The following is a 19,579-nucleotide window of genomic DNA, read 5'->3' as shown; positions in this document are numbered from 1 at the left end:
CAAGAAAACCCTTGACCTCCCACCCTGCTTTCCCATACTGACCCATCCCTGCTCATAGCTCCCCTTGCCCTATAGCCAAAGGTCCCTGTTCCCACCTGCCTACCTTGGAAGCAGGGACATGGACCTGATGGAGAGGCTCCAAAGGAGGGCCCCAAAAATGATCAGGGGGCTGGAGCAGCTCTGCTATGACAACAGGCTGAGGGAGCTGGGGTTGTTCAGCCTGCAGAAGAGAAGGCTGTGAAGAGACCTAATAGCAGCCTGCCAGTACCTGAAAGTAGCTACAAGAAGGATGGAGAGAGACTGTTTGCAAAGGCCTGCAGGGAGAGGACCAGGGGCAATGGCTTCAAACTAGAGCAGAGCAGATTGAGATTGGGTGTTAGGGACAAGTTCTGCACCATGAGGGTGGTGGAACACTGGCACAGGTTGCCCAGGGAGGTAGTTGGGGTCCTATCCCTAGAGATATTCAAGGTGAGGCTGGACAGGGCTCTGGAGAGCCTGATCTGGTGGAGGATGTCCCTGCTGAGTGCAGAGGGGGTTGGGCTGGATGAGCTTCGGAGGTCCCTTCTGGCCTGGACCATTCTATGATTCTATGAGTCTATGTCTTTCCCAGCCCCACCAGCTATCCCTTGGTCTCTGGATAATGTTTCCATAGGGCTTCTCTTGCCCTGCTGATGCAGCTTCAGCCTGGCAGGACTTTGCTCCCCAGAGTACAAGGGGTGCAAGCCCAGGCAGGCCCACTTAGCACCCAAACCCCCCGCAAGTGCCTCACTCCTCCATTCCCCTGGGCTGAGCTTGCCACATCGCCTGGCTGGTGTGTCACAGCCTATTCCCACAGGTGGGCAGGCCATGCAGGTGACAGCCTATTCCCTCCCAAAGCTCAGGAATGCTCATCCAACTGCACTTACTCCCGCAAGAAACACACCCAGACCTTTGTGAAATGAGCCAGAAGAGAGCTGAGTGCCCATGGGCAGAGTGCCAGCGCAGCTAAGTGAGCGTGGCCAGCCTATGGCACCCACAAAACCTGGAGCATGAAAGTTAATGAGGCAAAACTGCCACTGTCTGCTGCACAGGTAGGGCAGGAGCAACCCAGTCTGCATGAGAGCTTTTGCCCTGAGCAGCCCAGGTGGATGCTTGGTTTCACACCACATCCTCTTGTAGAAGTGGGAGTGTTTTCTTTCAGTGGGACAGGCAAATGTAGGAGGAGCAAGACCAATCCAGCTAACCCTCAGGACTGAGCACACATTAATCATGCCAGTGACATACCATGAGAAGGGTCAGGTGAGTGTGCCCATCCTGAAGGCCAGGATGCAGTACATGAGCACGTGGGGTTTGATCACGTACACTGCCATCTAACCCAGCCTCTTGGTGGAAACTAGATTCAGAGACACAGATGGTGGTGTTCAAAGACTGCCACCCTGACCCTAACCAGGGCAACCTCAGCACTGAGCCCTGCTTGAACCTACACTGACAGCAAAGCCAACACTGACAGCAAACATCCTCCTCAGCCATGGCCTCAAGCCTCATGCTCAAGAGCATCCACCAGAGCCCTAGGCAAGGTGTTTATGAGGCTGAACACAAACTGTAGACACAGGAATTGTTTGGCCATGGTTTAGCTTCTTTGGCAGCCAAGTCTGTCAAAAAAATAAAGGAACAAAGCAAGCCTTGCCAGTGAACAAAGCAGAGAGCTCAGTGGCAGAGCCCAGATGTAGCATTTTCATCTCTGACGAAATCCACACCTTGAGAGGCTGGAGAGCAAAGTGAGCAGGACAGAAACATATTTGGCAAGGAAAGGAGAGGTGGCTTGCTGCTTACTGTCTTCTTGCGTCTTGAATGACCTCAGACTAAGCTGAGAGTGGGGCTGCATTGCTTTCTTCATGCTGAAGCTTGCCATTTCCCCAGGCTGGGAGGCTGTGGGCCAGCATCAGACCTCAGCAATGCAGAGACACAAGTGTCCCCTGAACCACGGTGGAGGCAGCAACGTGGAGCTACGCTCCAAGGCATGAACATGGGATGCAGGCCATGGGAAGCAGTCCCAAGGAAGGGTAGCTCTGTGGCTTCATGTGGCATGAAGTGCCTGGGCCAAGTGCCTCAGCAGAAGCCCACAAGGAATATCAGAGGGCTGGAACACCTCTCCTGTGAGGACAGACTAGGAATGTTGGGGTTGTTCAGTCTGAAGAAGAGAAGGCAACAAGGAGACCTTCTTGTGGCCTTCCAGGATCTGCAGGGGGCTACAAGAAAGCTGGGGAGGGACTTTCTAGGGTGTCAGGGAGTGATAGGACTGGGGGGGATGGAACAAAACTAGAAATGGGTAGATTCAGTTTGGATGTTAGGAAGTTGCTCTTCCCCATGATGGTGGTGAGAGCCTGGCACAGGTTGCCCAGGGAGGTGGTGGAATCCTCATGCCTGGAGGTGTTTGCAGCCAGGCTGGATGTGGCTGTGAGCAACCTGCTGTAGTGTGAGGTGTCCCTGGCCATGGCAGGGGGATTGGAACTGGCTGAGCCTTGAGGTCCCTTCCAACCCTGACAATTCTATGATTCTATAACTTCCACCACTGCCTCCTGTGCTGGGCATCCCCCAGCAGAGCCTGGCTCCATCCTCTTGGCACTCACCCTGCACATCTTTATAAACATGAATGAGGTCACCCTCAGGCTCCTATTCTCCAAGCTCCATAGCCCCAGGTTGTGCCACTTCAGTTCTGTGCTGCCCAAGCAGGTACACCACAGCTTGCATAGGCTCCAGTTAATTTTGCCCCTCTGTTTGGACCATGCTTTGAGAAAAGGAATTCATCTGTGCCCCCTCACTCCAAGTTGCCACTGGCAGCGATGCTTTTGCTGCGATTCTTCTCCTGCTCTTCCTCTTAGTGCTATGTGTGTAAAGAAGTCTTCATGGCAATCCAGCTTGGCTCTGCCCTTCCCTTTCACAATCATTTAGTTGTTTCACATTTAAGTGTGAATTTTCCTGGCACCCCAGACCAATTTCTCCTTGTGGTCAAGAGCAGCCTGTGACATATGCTGGAGCTGGGCTCCTGAGGGTCCTCATTTGGTCCTTGATGTCCCTTCCCACTAGTAAGCCCCACTGGGTTTCATTTAGCCCCACACATTGATTAGCAGCCCCTTCAAAAGCCAAGCTGGTTGGAACCTTGATCTCAAAGTGCAGTTAAGAGAGCTGCTTGTGGGTACAGCTTACTCAGTGTGCTTCACACTACTGACAGGCAGCACTCTGCTCACCACCCATGGGCACTGGCACTGATGGGGATGCCAAGCACCAAGGCACCTTGAAACACAATGTGCCAAGTCATCAGTGCTGGCGCTGGGACACATCCAAGCAGCCAAGCTCAAGTTGAGGCCATTACACAGCATACAGAATTAACCAGGTTGGACAAGACCTTCGAGATCATGGAGTCCAACCTCTCACCCAGCACCATCTGATCAACTAAACCCTGGCACCAAGTGCCTCATCCAGGCTCTTCCTAAACACCTCCAAGGATGGTGACTCCACCACCTCCCTGGGCAGCACATTCCCATGGCCAATCTCTCCTGAGAAGAATTTCTTCCTCACCTCCAGCCTAAACCTCCCCTGGCACAGCTTGAGACTGTGTCCTCTTGTTCTGGTGCTGGTAGCCTGGGAGAAGAGACCAACCCCCACCTGGCTACAACCTCCCTTCAGGATGTTGTACAGAGCAAGAAGGTCTCCCCTGAGCCTCCTCTCCTCCAGGCTAAGCAACCCCAGCTCCCTCAGCCTCTCCTCACAGGGCTGTGCTCCAGACCCCTCCCCAGCTTTGTTGCCCTTCTCTGGACACCTCCCAGCAAGTCAACATCTGTCCTGAACTGAGGAGCCCAGAACTGGACACAGGACTCAAGGTGCAGTGCTGAGCACAGGGCGGAATGACTTCCCTGCTCCTGCTGTCCACACTAATCCTGATGCAGGCCAGGATGACCTTGGCTTTCTTGGCCACCTGGGCACACTGCTGGCTCATGTTCAGCTGCTGTGATTCAGTACCCCCAGGTGCATTTCTGCCTGGCAGCTCTCCAGCCACGCTGTCCCCAGCCTGTAGCACTGCCTGGGATTGTAAGACCCTGATTGATGCTTTCAGTTGCAGCTGGAACTTTAGAGCTATTCACACCGGTTTAAAACCACCGTCCCATCAAGGCAAGGCTGGGCAGAGCTCTCACTTTGGGCCCTGGCTCAGCTCAGGAAATTGGTCAGATAGCAGCCACCTGCTTTACTGCAGCCTCAAAATATGGGCAAATGCTCAGAGCCACACATGAGGCTTGGTTGTAGGCCAGTGGCCCTTGTCTTGCTCAGCCCAGAGAGATCAGGGCAGGCTGAAGTACTTCTGCTTGTCTGGAGTGAGTGCCGGGGTGATGTGCGTACCCATGGGTGAGCCGCCCCAGCCCATTCTCTGGCTCCATTCACGGGCGTCTCAGGGGGCAGGAGACAGCCAGGCCGTGCTCCCCGAGCTCTGGCTCTAGTGCAGCGCGGGGGGCAGGAAGGGGATCGTCTTCCACCCCACCCCTTCTCACCCCCCTCCTCCCCTCCCCCGGCAGCACAGTGGCGCTCCTCTCTACCACCCCCAGCCCACCCACCGCCGCCAGCGGAGACGCCTCAGCTCCGCCAGCTGCGGCGGTTGCGGCTCGGCGCCGCCCCCGGCCTCCTCCCGCCGCTCGGGCTCTCCGCACCGCTGCCGCTGCCGGTGCGGCGGCACCGGGGGGCGGGCAGGGGGCGGGCCGGGGGCCGCGGCGCGGCCGTCGGGCCCGGTGCGCCGGCTCGGGGGCCGGGGAGGACCATGCACCGCGCTGTCTCCAACCAGCGCTCGGTCTCCTCCTCCTCGGGCTCCTTCCAGCCGCCGCCACCGCCGCCGCTGCCGCACGCCGCCGACCGGCAGCCTCTCTTTCCGGGGGGTTCCAGCAGCGGCGGCAGCCGGCGGGGCTCGGGTTCGAGCTCGGGCTCTGCGCGGGCCCGCCGCCCCCGCAGCAGCACCGAGGAGGAGGAGGAAGAGGAAGAAGAAGAGGAGGAGGAGGACAGCATCAGCATCAGCAAGCCCCTGGTGCCGCCGCCCGCCGCCCCGCTGCCGGCCGCCGCCTCGCCGCTCCCCAGCAGCAGCAGTAGCAGCGGCAGCGGCGGCGGCGGGAGCCCGGGCCGCAGCATGACGGCGGCGGAGCTGTACGGGGCGGTGGCGGCCGGCGGCGGGGCGGCGGCCGGCGGGGCGGCGGCCGGGGCACTGCTGGGGCCCGGAGGGGCGGCGGGCGGGCGGCGCTGGGGCTTCCAGGCGCTGTCCCTGGTGCTGCTGCTAGGGCAAGGTGCGTTGCTGGACCTCTACCTGATCGCCGTAACCGACCTGTACTGGTGCAGCTGGATCGCCACCGACCTGGTGCTGGCGGCCGGCTGGGGCATCTTCTTCTGCCGCAACAGCCGGGCGCGCCGCCGGGAGCGGCCCCCGCCGCCCCCCGGGCCGCCGCCGCCGCACCCGCTGCTGCTGCACGGTCCCCCCGGCGGCCGTGGGGCCGGGGGTCGCGGGACCGGGGCCCCCCCCCCGCGGCGGCGACTTCGCCTACGCGCACCTCGCCTGGCTCATCTACTCCATCGCCTTCACGCCCAAGGCGGCGCTGATCCTGGGCACCTCCATCCTGGAGCTGATCGAGCTGCGCCTGCCGCTGGGCATCACCGGGTTTCGCATCACGCTGGCGCTCTCCGCACCGCTGCTGTACTGCCTGCTTAGGGCCATCGGCACCGAGGGCACGGGGCAGCTGCTCCTGCCGCCGCAGCCGCCGCCGCAGCACCGCGCCGCCGCCGCCTTCCTCGCCACCTGCCTCGACCTGCTCGACAGCTTCTCCCTGCTGGAGCTGGTGCTGCAGCCCGGGCGGCCGGCGCCGCTGCCCGCCCCGCTGCGCTACCTCCTCATCGCCGTCTACTTCCTCTGCCTGGCCTCGCCGGTGCTGTGGCTCTACGAGCTCAGCGCCGCCCGACCCCCCGGCGCTGCCCGCCTCGCCCTCCACCTCTTGCTGCCCGCCGGGCTGCTGGACGCCCCGCTCCTGGCGCTCCGCTGCCTCCTGCTCCTACGCTACCAGCAGCCGCTCTCCCTCTTCATGCTGAAGAACCTCTTCTTCCTGGCCTGCCGCGGCCTGGAGGCGCTGGAAACCTGCTGCCTCCTCCGCCCCGTCGCTGCCCCACAGCCCGTCAAATACGGCCCCTCCACCGCCGCCCCCGCCGCCGCCGCCCCGCTGGCCCACGGTCTCTCCGACGCCGACGTGGGCCCTCACGGGTACGTGAACGCCCTGGCGGTCACCGCCCAGGGCTGAACCGGTTTCCCACGGCCGCCGCCCCCGGAGGGGCTCCCGCCGCCTCCGGGTCCGCTCCCGGCAGAGTCTCTCTGCGTTTCTGCTCAGGTTCCTGCCGCCGCGGCCGAGCAGGGAGAAAGGGACGCGGACGCCCCGGCAGAACCCTCGCTCTCCTCCCTTTCCCGCGAACAAATCCAGCAGCGGCAGCTCAGCGCAATCCAGACTACCTTCAAGAGGCTTCGGCTGACGCTCGTCCTCGAAAAACGCACCTCCCTTCGTGATGGGTCGTCTTCTACCCCTCCTGCCTCTCCGCTTGTTTGGAGGGTCCCCTTCTTCCCTTCCTGCTCCCCGTCAGGACATCGTGTTGCTTTGTGCCCATAAACGTTTAGTTTCACCTTTTCTTTCTCGACAGCGGGGACCGGTAGATTTTTGTCCCTTCGTTTGAGAACTCCTCCTGACCACAAAGAGGAGCGGTGAGAGGGGTCTGACCAGCAGCGCCGTGCCTTTGTGGCGTGGGCGGGACAGAAGGAAGCACGGTTTGGGTTCGCTAGGTCTCGTCGCCAGCAGCAGAGCTACAGCAGGCTGTTGTGTACCGACTGGGCAACATCTGGGAGCAAGCTGGGCGGCTCAAAGCCTAGGAGCCACTTTCTCCATGCCAAAAAATGTCTACCTCTGTGCTTCGATATTTTGCATCTTCTTCACAGGCTAAAGAAACACATGAACCTGGCGTGGACATAATCTAGGGGTTCGGACCCCATTTTACAACTCCTCCCCTCTCCCCCTTCCCCCCCCCCCCCGAGACATTTCTTTCTGGTGAGAACAGGGTTTACAGCAGCCTACTGCTTGCTTAAGACAGCAGCACCCAGACGCTGGGGCTCTCATTTCTCTGTGAATATGCATGTTTATGGGATCAGTGTTGGTTTGCTTTTATGCCCACTGCAGGGGCTCCCTTTTACATAGGCCAGGAAGAGTTCCTCAGGGCCCCTTCCACATCCACTTGAGAGAGCAGAGATGGGGCCAGGGGCCCTGCAAACTCTGCCCCCTCTCTGCACCGGCGGAGCAGAGGACGTTGGCGCTGCTCAGGGCGGGCCCTGCACTCGGTGAAGCTCACGTTCCAGCACAGAAAACAAAGTGCTGCAGGAGTCTCTGAGGCAGAGGCGCTCCCGAGTGTTGGGGAAAGCCCCCGCAGCAGCGTGCTGTCCTCCATGTGCATGTGGTTAAGGGTAAACGGGGAAAAGGTTAATTGCTAGCAACCTCACATGGAAACACAGTTCTCTTTGGTTTTAAGCTCCATGAGTGTTCAGTGGGGATGAAGGCCTCCTCCTCTGCCTGGCTCCGGCTGCTCCTGAAACCAGCCGAATGAAAGCAGGAGCACAAGAGGCCACCTTTGGAGGAAGGACTTTGCCCCTCCCAGGCTTATATTTTGTTATCTGGGCAAGACTGCATTCATTGGAAAAATGCCAGTTTCCTGTCCCAGGCCTTTTTCTGAGCTGTCCTGATGAGAAGGGAAAATGAAGCACAAGCAGCTGCTACCCAGAGCCAAGTGCAGAACTGCAGGCACAGCCCAGGCTTCCCCTGCACCCTATTCATTCTCTGGGGCTTGGGCTTCAGTGGGACCCAGCCTCTCTCCCCCCTCCCTTTTCACAGAGTGAGATCAACTGCCTGCTCCAGTGGACTGCTACAACAAAATGTTTACAGTCTGGTAACTTCCAGCTCCCACAGGCAGAAGTGGGGGTGCCATGGGGCTCTTCGCCCCCAGCTGATGGGTTTTGAGGGGCTAGTAGAAGAGCCCCTAGAAAGGATGGGGCAGTAGTGCTGTCCTGCTGTGAGCTGCAGCTAGGGTAGGTGACTCTCCCCCTGCCATAAGGAGAGCCAGCAAAACGCTAGGCTTAACCTTCCCACCAGTGCTTTATTTTTAACCTGAGCCCTCGCGTGGGCACTTGTGTGACTTTTGGCCAGTGGCCTTTCTTCTTCAGTAACTTATTTCTGTCTGGACAATCTTGGTGCTGTGAGTGACTGTGATTGTAAAACTTGGTACTGTGACCTTCTTCCCGTGTGACGTGCGATGTGCCGAGGGGGATGCTAAGTTTCTAGCCCCAGGAGCTGTAACTGCAGGTAGGTGATGCTTGTACAGAGATTTTGTTTCCTCACACCTTCCCTGCAGGTATGCAGGTAGTATTCCATGCTTCAGTCAAACAGCTAAAGAAAAGGGAAAGACAGCAGCAAACAAACCCAAACAAAACAACTTCACCCCGAAACAAGGTGAAGGAAGATATTTCATCCCCAGCTGTGTTCTGCTGCTGCTGTGGCTGAGTCCACACTAGCGCTCAAGCACACAGAACACCCCTCCCACACTGATGTGTACCCACAGTTGAGACACTAGAGGAGAATCCTTCACAAGTCTGGCTTCAGCACCCCTTCATAGCACATGACAAAGTTGCTGTTTCAACAGTGAGTGCCTTTTCCCATTTCAGACATGGCTGAGAAAATGGCAGACTTGAAATGTCTCTCTCACCCTGTCACCTTGGAGCCAACTGACAGGGACAGCACAGTTCCCATTTGGCCCTGGATGCAAAGGTTGCCTGGGACAGACAACCCTGCAAAATGATCCCAGAACCACAGAATGGTAGAAGGGTGGAGGGGACCTTAAAAGCTCATGCAGTCCAGCCTCCCCTACCCCCACTGCCCCTTGCCAGAGCAGGGTCAGCCAGAGCAGATCACACAGGAACACATCCAGGCGGGTCTGGAATATCTCCAGAGAAGGAGGCTCCACAGCCCAGCTCTGTTCCACAGAACTCCTTTGTAGCAAAATGGTTCTCTGTGGTGCTATGGTTTCTGGGTTGTTAGCAAACATGCCCTTTGGAGAGGGTAAAACTCTTGTAGCAGTTGACTGTGCAGGAGCCCCCTTGCAACTAAAAGGCAGCTCTGCTGCCCTTTCAATGACTGACTACAGAGAAACCCTTAAAGCTCTTCAGAGCCTTGTTGATAAGCCTGCCCCTCCCTTTGAATTCCCTTCTCTTTGGTTAATTGAGCTCTCCCTTCCACTTCAAGCCCTCTGCTGCACAATAGGGTTCCTTTGCAGAAGAGGGAGGCGGCAGCACCACCGAAGTGTAAGCAATACCTCATCAGACCATGCACCTTGCACACCTAACTGCACGTCCTGCCGAGGGGAAATGACTGGCCTGGGTCAGTAGCACTTTGCTAGGTGAAATTGTGCCACACAAAGACCTACACCCACTCGGGTTTCTGTTACAGGCCTTGTAACACCACTCAAGCTCTTCAGTGTTTCATTGCTCTCTCTCTCTCTTTGCTATCCTGACAAGCGAGGTGACTACTCCCAGGAGGGGAAACTGAAGTGAGAAATCCAGCCCCTGGCCAATGGACACTTGGCATCCCCCTGGCATTAATTAATTAATTCATTAATCAGAACTTGTATTTTTTAAAAGCAAGATTGTTAAAATAAAATCAGAAACTTGTGACTGATTTTGCTCTTTTTTTTCCCCCTTGGTTTTTGGTTTTGGTTTTTTTTGCTGGGCTACTCAGTTTTGCATCGAGGGCCCAGCAGCTGCACTGAAGTTCCTTCATTTCCTCCTGCTGGATTGCTGGAGGCTGGGGAAGCCAAATCCCTCCTGGATCAGGTTTGTGACCAGCTGAGCAACCTGAACAGGCACAAGTCTCTGGGGCCTGACAAGATGCATCCCAGAGTCCTGAGGAAATTGGCTGGTGTCATTGTCAAGCCACTCTCCATGATTACCTGAAAAGTCCTGGCAGTGAAGTCCCTGGAGTATGGGAAAAGGGAAACACTGCACCCATTTTTCAAAGGCTGGAAAGGAGGATCCCTGGGAACCACCAACCTGTCAGCCTCACCTCTGTGCTTGGGAAGATCATGGAACAGCTTCCCCTAGAAACGATGCTAATACACACGGGAGACAGGGAGGTGATTTGTGAGAGCCAGCATGGCTCCAAGGGCAGGTCCTGCCTGACCAACCTGTTCCCATTCTGTCACTTTTGGTTCAAGATCTGTGGACAATTCTCTAGGCACAGCCTAAAACTACCACACTTCCCTGATGGAGTGACCACATCAGTAGACAAGGCATGAGCTACAGACATTGTGTGTCTGGACTTCTGTAAGGCCCCCACCTGACCTTTCTAACTTAGAGAGATGGATCGGATGGGTAGTGTTCACCAGATGAGGAATGGGTTAGATGGTCACATAGCAGTGGGTGCTCCATTTCCAGATGGAGATCAGAGAGCAGGGCTGGCCCTCAGGGACACTGCTGCTCACTCTTTTCATCTAGTGGCCCTTGGCAAGTTTGCAGATGACAGCAAGCTGAGCAGTGCAGCTGATGCACTGGAGAGACAGGAGACCATCCTTGAGAGGGACCTGGACGAGCCTGAGAAGTGGACCTGCGTGAACCTCATAAAGACCAACAAGGGCAAGTGCAAGGTCCTAAGCCTGGGTCAGGGCAATCCTAACAAGCCAGGCATCAAGACAAGCATCAAGCCTGGCATCAAGACAAGCCAGGGAACAAAAGGATGTGAAGGAGGACTTGGGGATACCAGTGGAGGAAAAGCTGGACGCGAGCCAGCAATGTGTGCTTACAGCCCAGAGGGACAACTGTATCCTGGCCAGCATCAAAAGAAGTGTAGCCAGCAGGTCAAGGGAGGTGATTCTGCCCCACGCCTCTGTTCTGGTGACGCTCCACCTGGAGCACTTTGTGCAGGTTTGGAGCCCTCAGCAGAAGAAGGACAGGGATCTGTTGGAGTGGGTCCAGAGAAAGGCCACAAAAATGATCAGAGAGCCAGGGCACCTCTGCTAGGAAGAAAGGCTGAAAGGGCTGGGGGTGTGCAGCCTGGAGAGGGCTCCAGGGAGACCTTATTGTGGCCTTCCAATTACTTGAAGGAGATCTAGAAGCAAGATGGAGACAGTTTTCAGCAGGGTCTGCAGTGGCAGGACAAGAGGGAATGGTTTTAAACTAAAAGGGGGTAGCTTTAAACTGATGTAAGGAAGAGGTTTCTTTACAGTGAGGGCAGTGGAACACTGGCCCAGGTTGCCCAGAGAGGTGGTGGATGTCCCATCCCGGGAGACATTCGAGGATGTCCTGCTTTGAGCAACCTGATGTAGTTAATGATGTCCCTGCTCACTGCAGAGGAGTAGGTGGGGGAGGATGAACTAGACCTTTAGCAGTCCCCTTCCAACCAAAACCACCCTATGATAGCAGTGCCTGGGTTCTCCCCCCTACCCCAAGCTTACTGTGAAAGCAAACTCTGAAAGCTGTAATACCAGGGGAGTTATTTGAGAAAGGAATGAGCAAGGCAAGGAAATCCAGAGGACACTTCTGAGCTTCCTGTCCCAATGATTTACAGAATTCATACCACTTGAAAGAGGCTCTTGGGGAAGAGAATAAACCAATTTCCCTGCTAATTGCTTACAAGATAAACTTTGAGCAGTGGGATCACCAAGTGGAGAAGCATTCAGCATCCTCTGAGAAAGGGCTTCTCACTGCAGCAGCGCTGAGATGCCATCTGCTGCTGGGCCAGCTGCTGTACAGACAGCAAATGAAGCTGATACCCAGTCTTAACTCTGGATCCATGCAGGGAGTGTCCCTTTGTTTGTCCTCCCAGGCACCTGGCTGCAGACAAAGCAAGCTGGCTGAACAGTCTGCCTCACTGAGCAGCAGTTACAAACGTGGCCCTTCTTTGGGACCTGCTTGGAAGGACCATGCCCTTCACAGAATGTGAGAGGCTGGAAGGGACCTCCAGAGATCACCCAGTCCAAGGCCCCTGCCAAAAGCAGGATCACCCAGGGCAGTCCACACAGGAATGCATCCAGGTGGGGTTGGAAAGTCTCCAGAGAAGGAGACTCCACAATCTCTCTGGGCAGCCTGCTCCAGGGCTCTGCCAACCTCACTGTAAAGAAGTTTCTCCTCATGTTGAGCTGAAACCTTCTCTGTTCAAGTCTGTATCCGTTGGTCCTTGGCTTATTGCTGTGCACCACCCAAAAGAGCTTGGCCCCCTCCACTTGACACCCACCCCTCAGCTATTGATAGACATTGACCAGATCCCTCTCAGCCTTCTCTTCTCTAGACTAAACAGCCCCAGGGCTCTCAGTCTCTCTTCACAGGGGAGATGCTAGAGCCAGCAGAGGCTGTCCCTGTGCCTTCCTTCCTGACGCCTGCCCCTCGGATCTTTACAGACATTGATCAGATCCCCTCCCAGTCTTCTCCTCTCCAGACTCTCAGCCTTTCCTCATAAGGCAGTGCTCCAGTACCCTGATCATCCTCAGGGCTCTCTGTTGGACTCTCTGCAGCAGGCCTCTGTCTCTCTTGACCTAGTGAGCCCAAAACTGGAGACATATTCCAGGTGTGGTCCCACCATGGCAGAGCAGAGAGAGAACCTCCCTAGACCTGCTCCCACATGTGAGGGCCTCAGCTGTACGCAGCTCAACCGAGGACAGCTGCAACACCTTGCAGGAACGTTTTGGCACCTGTCAGTTCAGTTTCACAGCTCTCCCTCAGATTTCTGTAAGAAATACTAACAGAAGAGGTCAGGCAGAAGGAAGCACCTCAAAGAACTGAAGCAAATATATCCCAAAGTATTCTTGTCTTTTAATTTAAGGAACAAAACACAAGTCACAAAGCAAGGCAATTACACAGTACACACACCAACAGAACACATCATCTTCTGAGGCAGCAGAGGCTGAAAAGGCTGCAGGAAAATTAACTGGAGAGTTGTTGACAAGTAAACTTAGAAAGACAGGAAGGTGACAAGCTTGTCTGAACACACAGGAGCAAGGCCTGGGTGTACTTCATTGAATGGGCTGGCTTGGCAGGGACCTCCAAACCTCATCCAGCCCAACCCCCTCTGCACTCAGCAGGGACATCCTCCACTAGATCAGGTTGCCCAGAGCCCTGTCCAGCCTCACCTTGAATATCTCCAGGGGTGGGGCTCCCTCCCTGGGCAACCTGTTCCAGTGTTCTACCACCCTGATGGTGCAGAACCTGTTCCTAACATCCAATCTAAATCTGCTCTGCTCTAGTTTGAAGCCATTGCCCCTGGTCCTGTCCCTGCAGGCCTTTGCAACCAGCCTCTCTCCATCCTTCTTGTAGCCACCTTCAGGTACTGGCAGGCTGCTATTAGGTCTCCCTGGAGCCTTCTCTTTTCCAGGCTGAACACCCCCAGCTCCCTCAGCCTGTCCTTGTAGCAGAGCTGCTCCAACCCCTGATCATTTTTGTGGCCTCCTCACAAGCTGTTATCCAGTGGGCTGGACTACAAAAGCAGCAGTAAGAAATGAGGTCAATGCCAGCCTCAGCTGGTCTGCTCCCCAGTCAGTGCTCCATGGGCCAACAGGCACTCCAGGCAACAGTACACTTAGCCCAGTGTTTAAAACCCCTGGAATTGATAGAGCTACAATCACTCCTCCTGGAAGTTGATTTCACAATGATTACCCTGAACTACCTGTGCTTGAGTTCATACCCACAGAGTAACCTCCTACAATTCAGCTCAGCCTCCCCTAATGCAGCTACAACCTCCACTCCAAACCAGCATCTGCTGAAGCTACACTTCTTCCCCCTCCAAAACAGTCTTTCATTGCCTTAATTGTGTCACTACCTACATCTTCAGTTGAAGTCTTCCTGGTGCTGAGATGTCCCAAAGCAAACAGCACTGCAGAACAGACATTTCCTGGATTCAGTCCCACATTCTTTTAAGCAGCCCAGATCCCATTCTTTGGTCCATTACCTCCTCTTCTCCTTTCCTTCTAATGTAGGTTTTCAAGCACCTACCTCCCAACAGCTGTGTGCTCCCAGCAGGGAAGTGAGGAGAATTGTGGAGACTCCCAATTACACATTTATCCCACTTAATTCCAGTTGATTTCCAAATGGCCATGGATCACAGGATCAGAGGATGTTAGGGGTTGGAAGGGACCTCTGAAGGTCATTGAGTCCAACCCCCCTGCCAGAGCAGGAGCAGAGAATCCAGCACAGGTCACACAGGAACACATCCAGACAGGGATGGAAAGGCTCCAGAGAAGGAGACTCCACAGCCTCTCTGGGCAGCCTGCTCCAGGGCTCTGGAACCATCACAGTCAAGAAGTTCTTCCTCATGTTGAGGTGGAACCTCCTGTGCTGGAGTTTCCATCCATTGCTCCTTGTCCTATCCCAGGGCACAAGTGAGCAGAGGCTGTCCCCGTCCCTTCCTTCCTGACCCCCAGCCCTCAGCTATTGATAGACATTGATCAGATCCCCTCTCAGTCTTCTTTCCAGACTAAACAGCCCCAGGGCTCTCAGCCTCTCCTCCCTGGGCAGTGCTGCAGTCCCTTCAGCATCCTTGTAGCTCTCCATTGGACTCTCTCCAGGAGATCCCTGTCCCTCTGGAACTGGGGAGCCCAGAGCTGGATGCAGTATTACAGGTGGGGCCTCACCAGGGCAGAGTAGAGGAGAACCTCCCTGGCTCTGCTGGACACACTCCTCTGAACACACTCCTCTGAATGCACCCCAGGATCCCGTCGGCTTTCTAGGCCCCCAGGGCACATTGCTGTCCCTTGCAGAGCTTGCTGCCCACCAGCACCCCCAGGCCCATGGAAATGCAGCTGTCAACGAGCAAGTGGCAAAACAAAAAGCCTCCAGAGACACGCAGCAGCCAGAGGCAGCCCAGCCTGGCTGAAGTTTCAGGCACACATCTTAGCAAAGTATTTACAACAAACCATGTAAAATGTGCATGAAAATGGCAGTGCACATTTTGCCACCACCTGATCCAAGCCTGGCTTTACAAACCCTGGCCATGGCTTCCACCCAGTGCAACACAACCGGTACAGCTGCAGGGCACTTTGAAGGCACGAGTGGATGAGGCAGAAGAATCTTCCTGCCGTCCATCAGTGAGGACCCAACCTAACACATCTCACCAAGAAACAGAGGTACTGCCTGCTCTCTCAGAGAGGGGGCAGTAGCCCTTGCTTCCCTCTGCAGAGATGGGAAGCTGTGTCACCAGTCTGTTGGGCAATTCCCTCTCCTAGAAGACAGGAAGATCCCACCAGTAAGGCATTTACAACGCAAGGCCAGGGCTGGTGCTGCAAAAGCAGTTTCAGCACTGTGCAGGTATTGCAAGTGGAGCAGGTCCCAAACAGAGCCTAAGAGTCCTCCAGTGAGTGGCCAATATCCCTCACCTCAGCTGGGCACCCCCAGTCAGAGCTCCGCTGAATGTCCTGGAGGAACAGCCACTGCTGGAGGCTCTTTAGGCTGTTCATGACCTCTGGAGAGAGTTCAGTGTCTTCCTGCTGCTCTCCCTCCTCCTCTTTCTCCTCCTCCTCCACAAGATCATCAGGAGGCAGAGGAGAACATCTAGAGATGTAGCCTTGGTCTGACTGCACTGACTGTCTTTGGTCTTTGTGTTGGTCATCAAAGACCAACTGCTGTTGCTTATCAGCCTTCTCTTGGCACAGAGAGGGCTCTGCAGGAGCGACACTCTGCTGATACAGAGAGCACATCAGTCCCTTCAGGTGCTGCCTCAGCTCGCCTGAAAGGCTGGCAGGACTCTGCTCATCTATTGCTGAGACCTCAGAGTCACTGGGGAGGATAACATTGTTCCTCATTGGAAAGCTTGTCTCCAGAAGAGGAACTCCTTCCATGCAGTCCTCATTACTCAGCACATGATGACTGAGGACATTCCCATCTTCCAGGGAGGACATTGGCTCCACTATCTGCACGAGGGGAGCCTCCTCTACAGACAGGACCATGGTCTGAGCAGGCAGATCCCCACGTGGGTTCAGCTGGGGCTGCAGTTTACACCCTGCACTTTCACCCTCCTGCATGTGGAGGTTGAGCACACAGCAGCAGTCAGGGTAAGGCTCCCTCAGGTGCAGCTGGTGTCTCACAATCCCACCCGCTTCGCTTGGCAGAGCCTCCTCCACCTGGCTCTCCCTGCTGAGGGACTGCAGCTCTTCGTCGTTATCCAAGCAGACAGTTTCCTTCTCAAACCACTCTGGGTGCTCCATCTGCCACTGCTTGAACTTTTCCACTGCCTCTTTCAGCTTCCTCCCGCTGGGGGTCTGGCTGTAGCTGCCGGCGGCGATCTCCCGCACGCGCCGGATGCGCCCGGGCTCGAACTTCTCCAGGTCCTGGATGCGGAAATAGACATCCTCGAACTTGTCCATCAGCTGGTAGCGGGAGGTGACGTTGAACAGGTCAGGGATGTCTCCCTCGCTGCTTATCCCCTCGAAGTAGCACACGATGTACATCCCGAAGCAGGCCGGCTTCTTGAAGTCCGGCAGGATCAGGTTCAAGGCCGGGGTGAAGAGGTCTCCCATCGGCTTCTGCTGATCCTGCTTGAGGCACACGGGCTCGCCCCCGAGCATGGCCTGCCACTTGGCCTGGGTGCCCCGAGAACACAAGATGATGATCTTGGAAGAGAGGTCTTCCATTTCCTTCTTCTGTCGAGTGAGCCAGGGCAAGGGCCCCAGCTCCGAGATCTGGTGGTCTGCCAGCAGGTCCAGGGCGACGGCGGTGCCGCAGACGGTCATCAGGAACTCGGCAAACTTCAGCACCACCTCCACGTACAGCAGGTGGTCGGCGGAGTACACGACCCAGACCTTCCGCGGCTTCAGGGGCGGCAGGGGGAGGTCGCTGTACAGCGCTGCTGAAAGGCAGGGAAACAACTGTCCTGGCTGCATGCCTGACTCTGCAGTGGGGCAAGCCAGAAGCCAGCAGCACAGGACAACATTCACAGCATCACAGAACGTTAGGGGTTGGAAGGGAACCTCCAAAACTCATCCAGCCCAACCCCCCTGCCAGAGCAGGAGCACCTAGAGCAGGTCACACAGGAACACAGCCAGGTGGGTTTGGAGTATCTCCAGAGAGGGAGACTCCACAACCCCCCTGGGCAGCCTGTGCCAGGGCTCTGTTTCCTCCTGTTTCCATGGAACTTCCTCTGCCTCAGCTTCCACCACTGCCTCTTGTGCTGGCATTGGGCATCCCCCAGCAGAGCCTGGCTCCAGCCTCTGGGCACTCACCCTGCACAGCTTTATCAGCATGAGTGAGGTCACCCTCAGGCTCCTCCTCTCCAAACTGAAGAGCCCTCAGCTCCCTGTTAACAAAAGGTCCCAGCAGCTACGGGGTTTGAAGCTCCTTTGGCGACACCTGCAAACATCACCTAATGGTGTAAACACAACGTGGCAGTCCAGGCAGTGGAGCTGTGATTTACAGCAATGCCTGGATGGGCCATGGAATTCCCCACACCAGTGAGACACCAGCCTCAAGAGGCTTGCAGATGTGTCCACAGCCTCTTCTGAAGAGCTGACTGCACCTACCCCCAAACAATCTCCTGTGATCACACCACCATTAATGTTGGAAAAGGCCTTCAAGACCATCAAGTCCAGCTTTCAAGCCAACATCACTGTGCCCATTGAGCTGTGTCCCCAGGTACAATGTCTACACAGTTTTTGATCACCTCCCCATCACTTCCCTGGGCAGCTTGTTCTGAAATTATGCCTAAGGACAAATTTGGGCTTGCTTCTAAAGACAGAAGATGCAAGCACTGCTATTTGTGCTGCCTAAATTCTACAGCACTATTTTTCCCACTTCCTGAAACTGTGTGAGGGAATTTACAAAGAGAGACTTAACTGCCAAACTCTGGCCTGGATTTCATAGAGGGGCATGAAAGGACAACCAGGGATGGGAGGGGGGAAGTCACAGAATCACTAAGGTTGGAAGAGACCTCGAGGATCATCGAGTCCAACCTGTCAACACAGACCTCATGACTAGACCATGACACCAAGTGCCACATCCAATCCCCTCTTGAACCCCTCAACCCCTCCAGGGATGGGGACTCCACCACCTCCCTGGGCAGCACATTCCAATGCTGAATGACTCTCTTGGTGAAGAACTTTCTCCTCACCTCCAGCCTAAACCTTCCCTGGCACAGCTTGAGACTGTGTCCTCTTGTTCTGCTGCTGGGTGCCTGGGAGAAGAGACCAACTCCCACCTGGCTACAACCTCCCTTCAGGGAGTTGTAGAGAGCAAGAAGGTCTCCCCTGAGCCTCCTCTTCTCCAGGCTAAGCAACCCCAGCCTCTCCTCATAGGGCTTGTGCTCCACCATATGTGCAGCACTCTGCAGACACAGATCAATAACCTTCCTCTAAGAAGCAATCCTTAGCTACCCAGCTCCCTCAGCCTCTCCTCACAGGGCTGTGCTCAAGGCCTCTCCCCAGCCTTGTTGCCCTTCTCTGGACACCTTCAAGTCTCTCAATGTCCTTCTTAAACTGAGGGGCCCAGAACTGGACACAGGACTCAAGGTGTGGCCTAAGCAGTGCTGAGCACAGGGCACAATGACTTCCCTGCTCCTGCTGGTCACAGTATTGCTGATGCAGGCCAGGATGCCATCCAGTCAAGGTAATAGCTTGCAAGGGGTCTGGAATGCCCTTGGCTGCTTCACAACCAATGCAGACCTACCTGTTTTCTGGAAGTGTGCTCTAGCTCTCACTACCTTTGCCCCTGTACCCCATGCCATTTTTTACATCATATGGAAATTTGCTTGGCTTGGTCACTCTGCATGACAGAGATGGTCTGGCTCAGATTCTCATCAAAGTGAGGTTATTTTCACTGTGAATTGCAAGGTGAACCACAGAATGCTGTGGCTTCAATGCTCAGCAAAGGTTCTCCTACCAGCACAGCCTCAGCTGGCTCAAAAGCCTATAACTTTATCAAGCAGTTATCTTCCATCTGGCAAATATGGCCTTCCAAATTCCATAGAACAAAGTCTTTTTTAGCTAAACAGGAAGAGGCTTAGGCTACTTTTTTAGTTTTTAGAAGCACCTACAGAGCACCTATGAGAGTGTGCTGGCCCCTTCCAGGCCTGCTGAACCACAACTCCCTGAAGGGAGGTTGTAGCCAGGTGGGGGTTGGTCTCTTCTCCCAGACAACCAGCACCAGAACAAGAGGACACAGTCTCAAGCTGTGACACAGGAGGTTCAGGCTGGATGTTAGGAAGAAATTCTTCCCAGCAAGAGAGATTGGCCATTGGGATGTGCTGCCCAGGGGGGTGGTGGAGTCACCATCACTGGAGGTGTTTAGGAAGAGCCTGGATGAGGCACTTGGTTCAGCTGATTAGATGGTGTTGGGTGCTAGGTTGGACTTGGTGATCTCTGAGGTCTTTTCCAACCTGGTTAATTCTGTGCTCTGTAACTCACCACACATAGCTGATAAAACACAGGCAAAGCAACTCACCAGGCTGCACATCAGCGTGGCTGCACTTCCCTCGCCGGCGAGCTGGGAGAGAGGGAAAGCCACAGTCAGTGCTGAAAGCATGAA

General features: G+C 55.6%; 2 protein-coding genes across 3 annotated transcripts in view; one reads left to right on the top strand and one right to left on the bottom strand.

The window, feature by feature from the left end:
• Positions 1–4,774: 4,774 nt before the first annotated feature.
• On the top strand, positions 4,775–9,761 carry TMEM121B (transmembrane protein 121B). Its single transcript, XM_068141740.1, is given in 2 exon segments — positions 4,775–5,527; positions 5,529–9,761. Coding segments are annotated over 2 exon segments (1,512 nt in total). The 5' UTR covers positions 4,775–4,786; the 3' UTR covers positions 6,300–9,761.
• A 3,103-nt stretch (positions 9,762–12,864) lies between these two features.
• Positions 12,865–19,579, bottom strand: part of IL17RA (interleukin 17 receptor A) — a 38,547-nt gene continuing 31,832 nt past the window's right edge. The window contains exons 12-13 of one of the 2 annotated variants that reach the window (XM_068141832.1): positions 19,496–19,537; positions 12,865–16,910 (exon numbers count right to left, since the gene is read on the bottom strand). In XM_068141832.1, the coding sequence (XP_067997933.1) occupies positions 15,406–16,910; positions 19,496–19,537 (1,547 nt within the window). In that variant the 3' untranslated portion in view covers positions 12,865–15,405. The remainder of the gene's footprint in view (positions 16,911–19,495; positions 19,538–19,579) is intronic. The other variant, XM_068141833.1, reaches the window with a different exon arrangement.

The sequence above is a fragment of the Melanerpes formicivorus genome, unplaced genomic scaffold, assembly GCF_026170545.1.
Source record: "Melanerpes formicivorus ecotype bairdi unplaced genomic scaffold, bMelFor1.0.p_v2 SCAF_8, whole genome shotgun sequence".
Lineage (NCBI taxonomy): Eukaryota > Metazoa > Chordata > Aves > Piciformes > Picidae > Melanerpes > Melanerpes formicivorus.
Note: the sequence above shows the minus strand (reverse complement) of the source record. Positions and strands in the feature narration are given on the sequence as shown.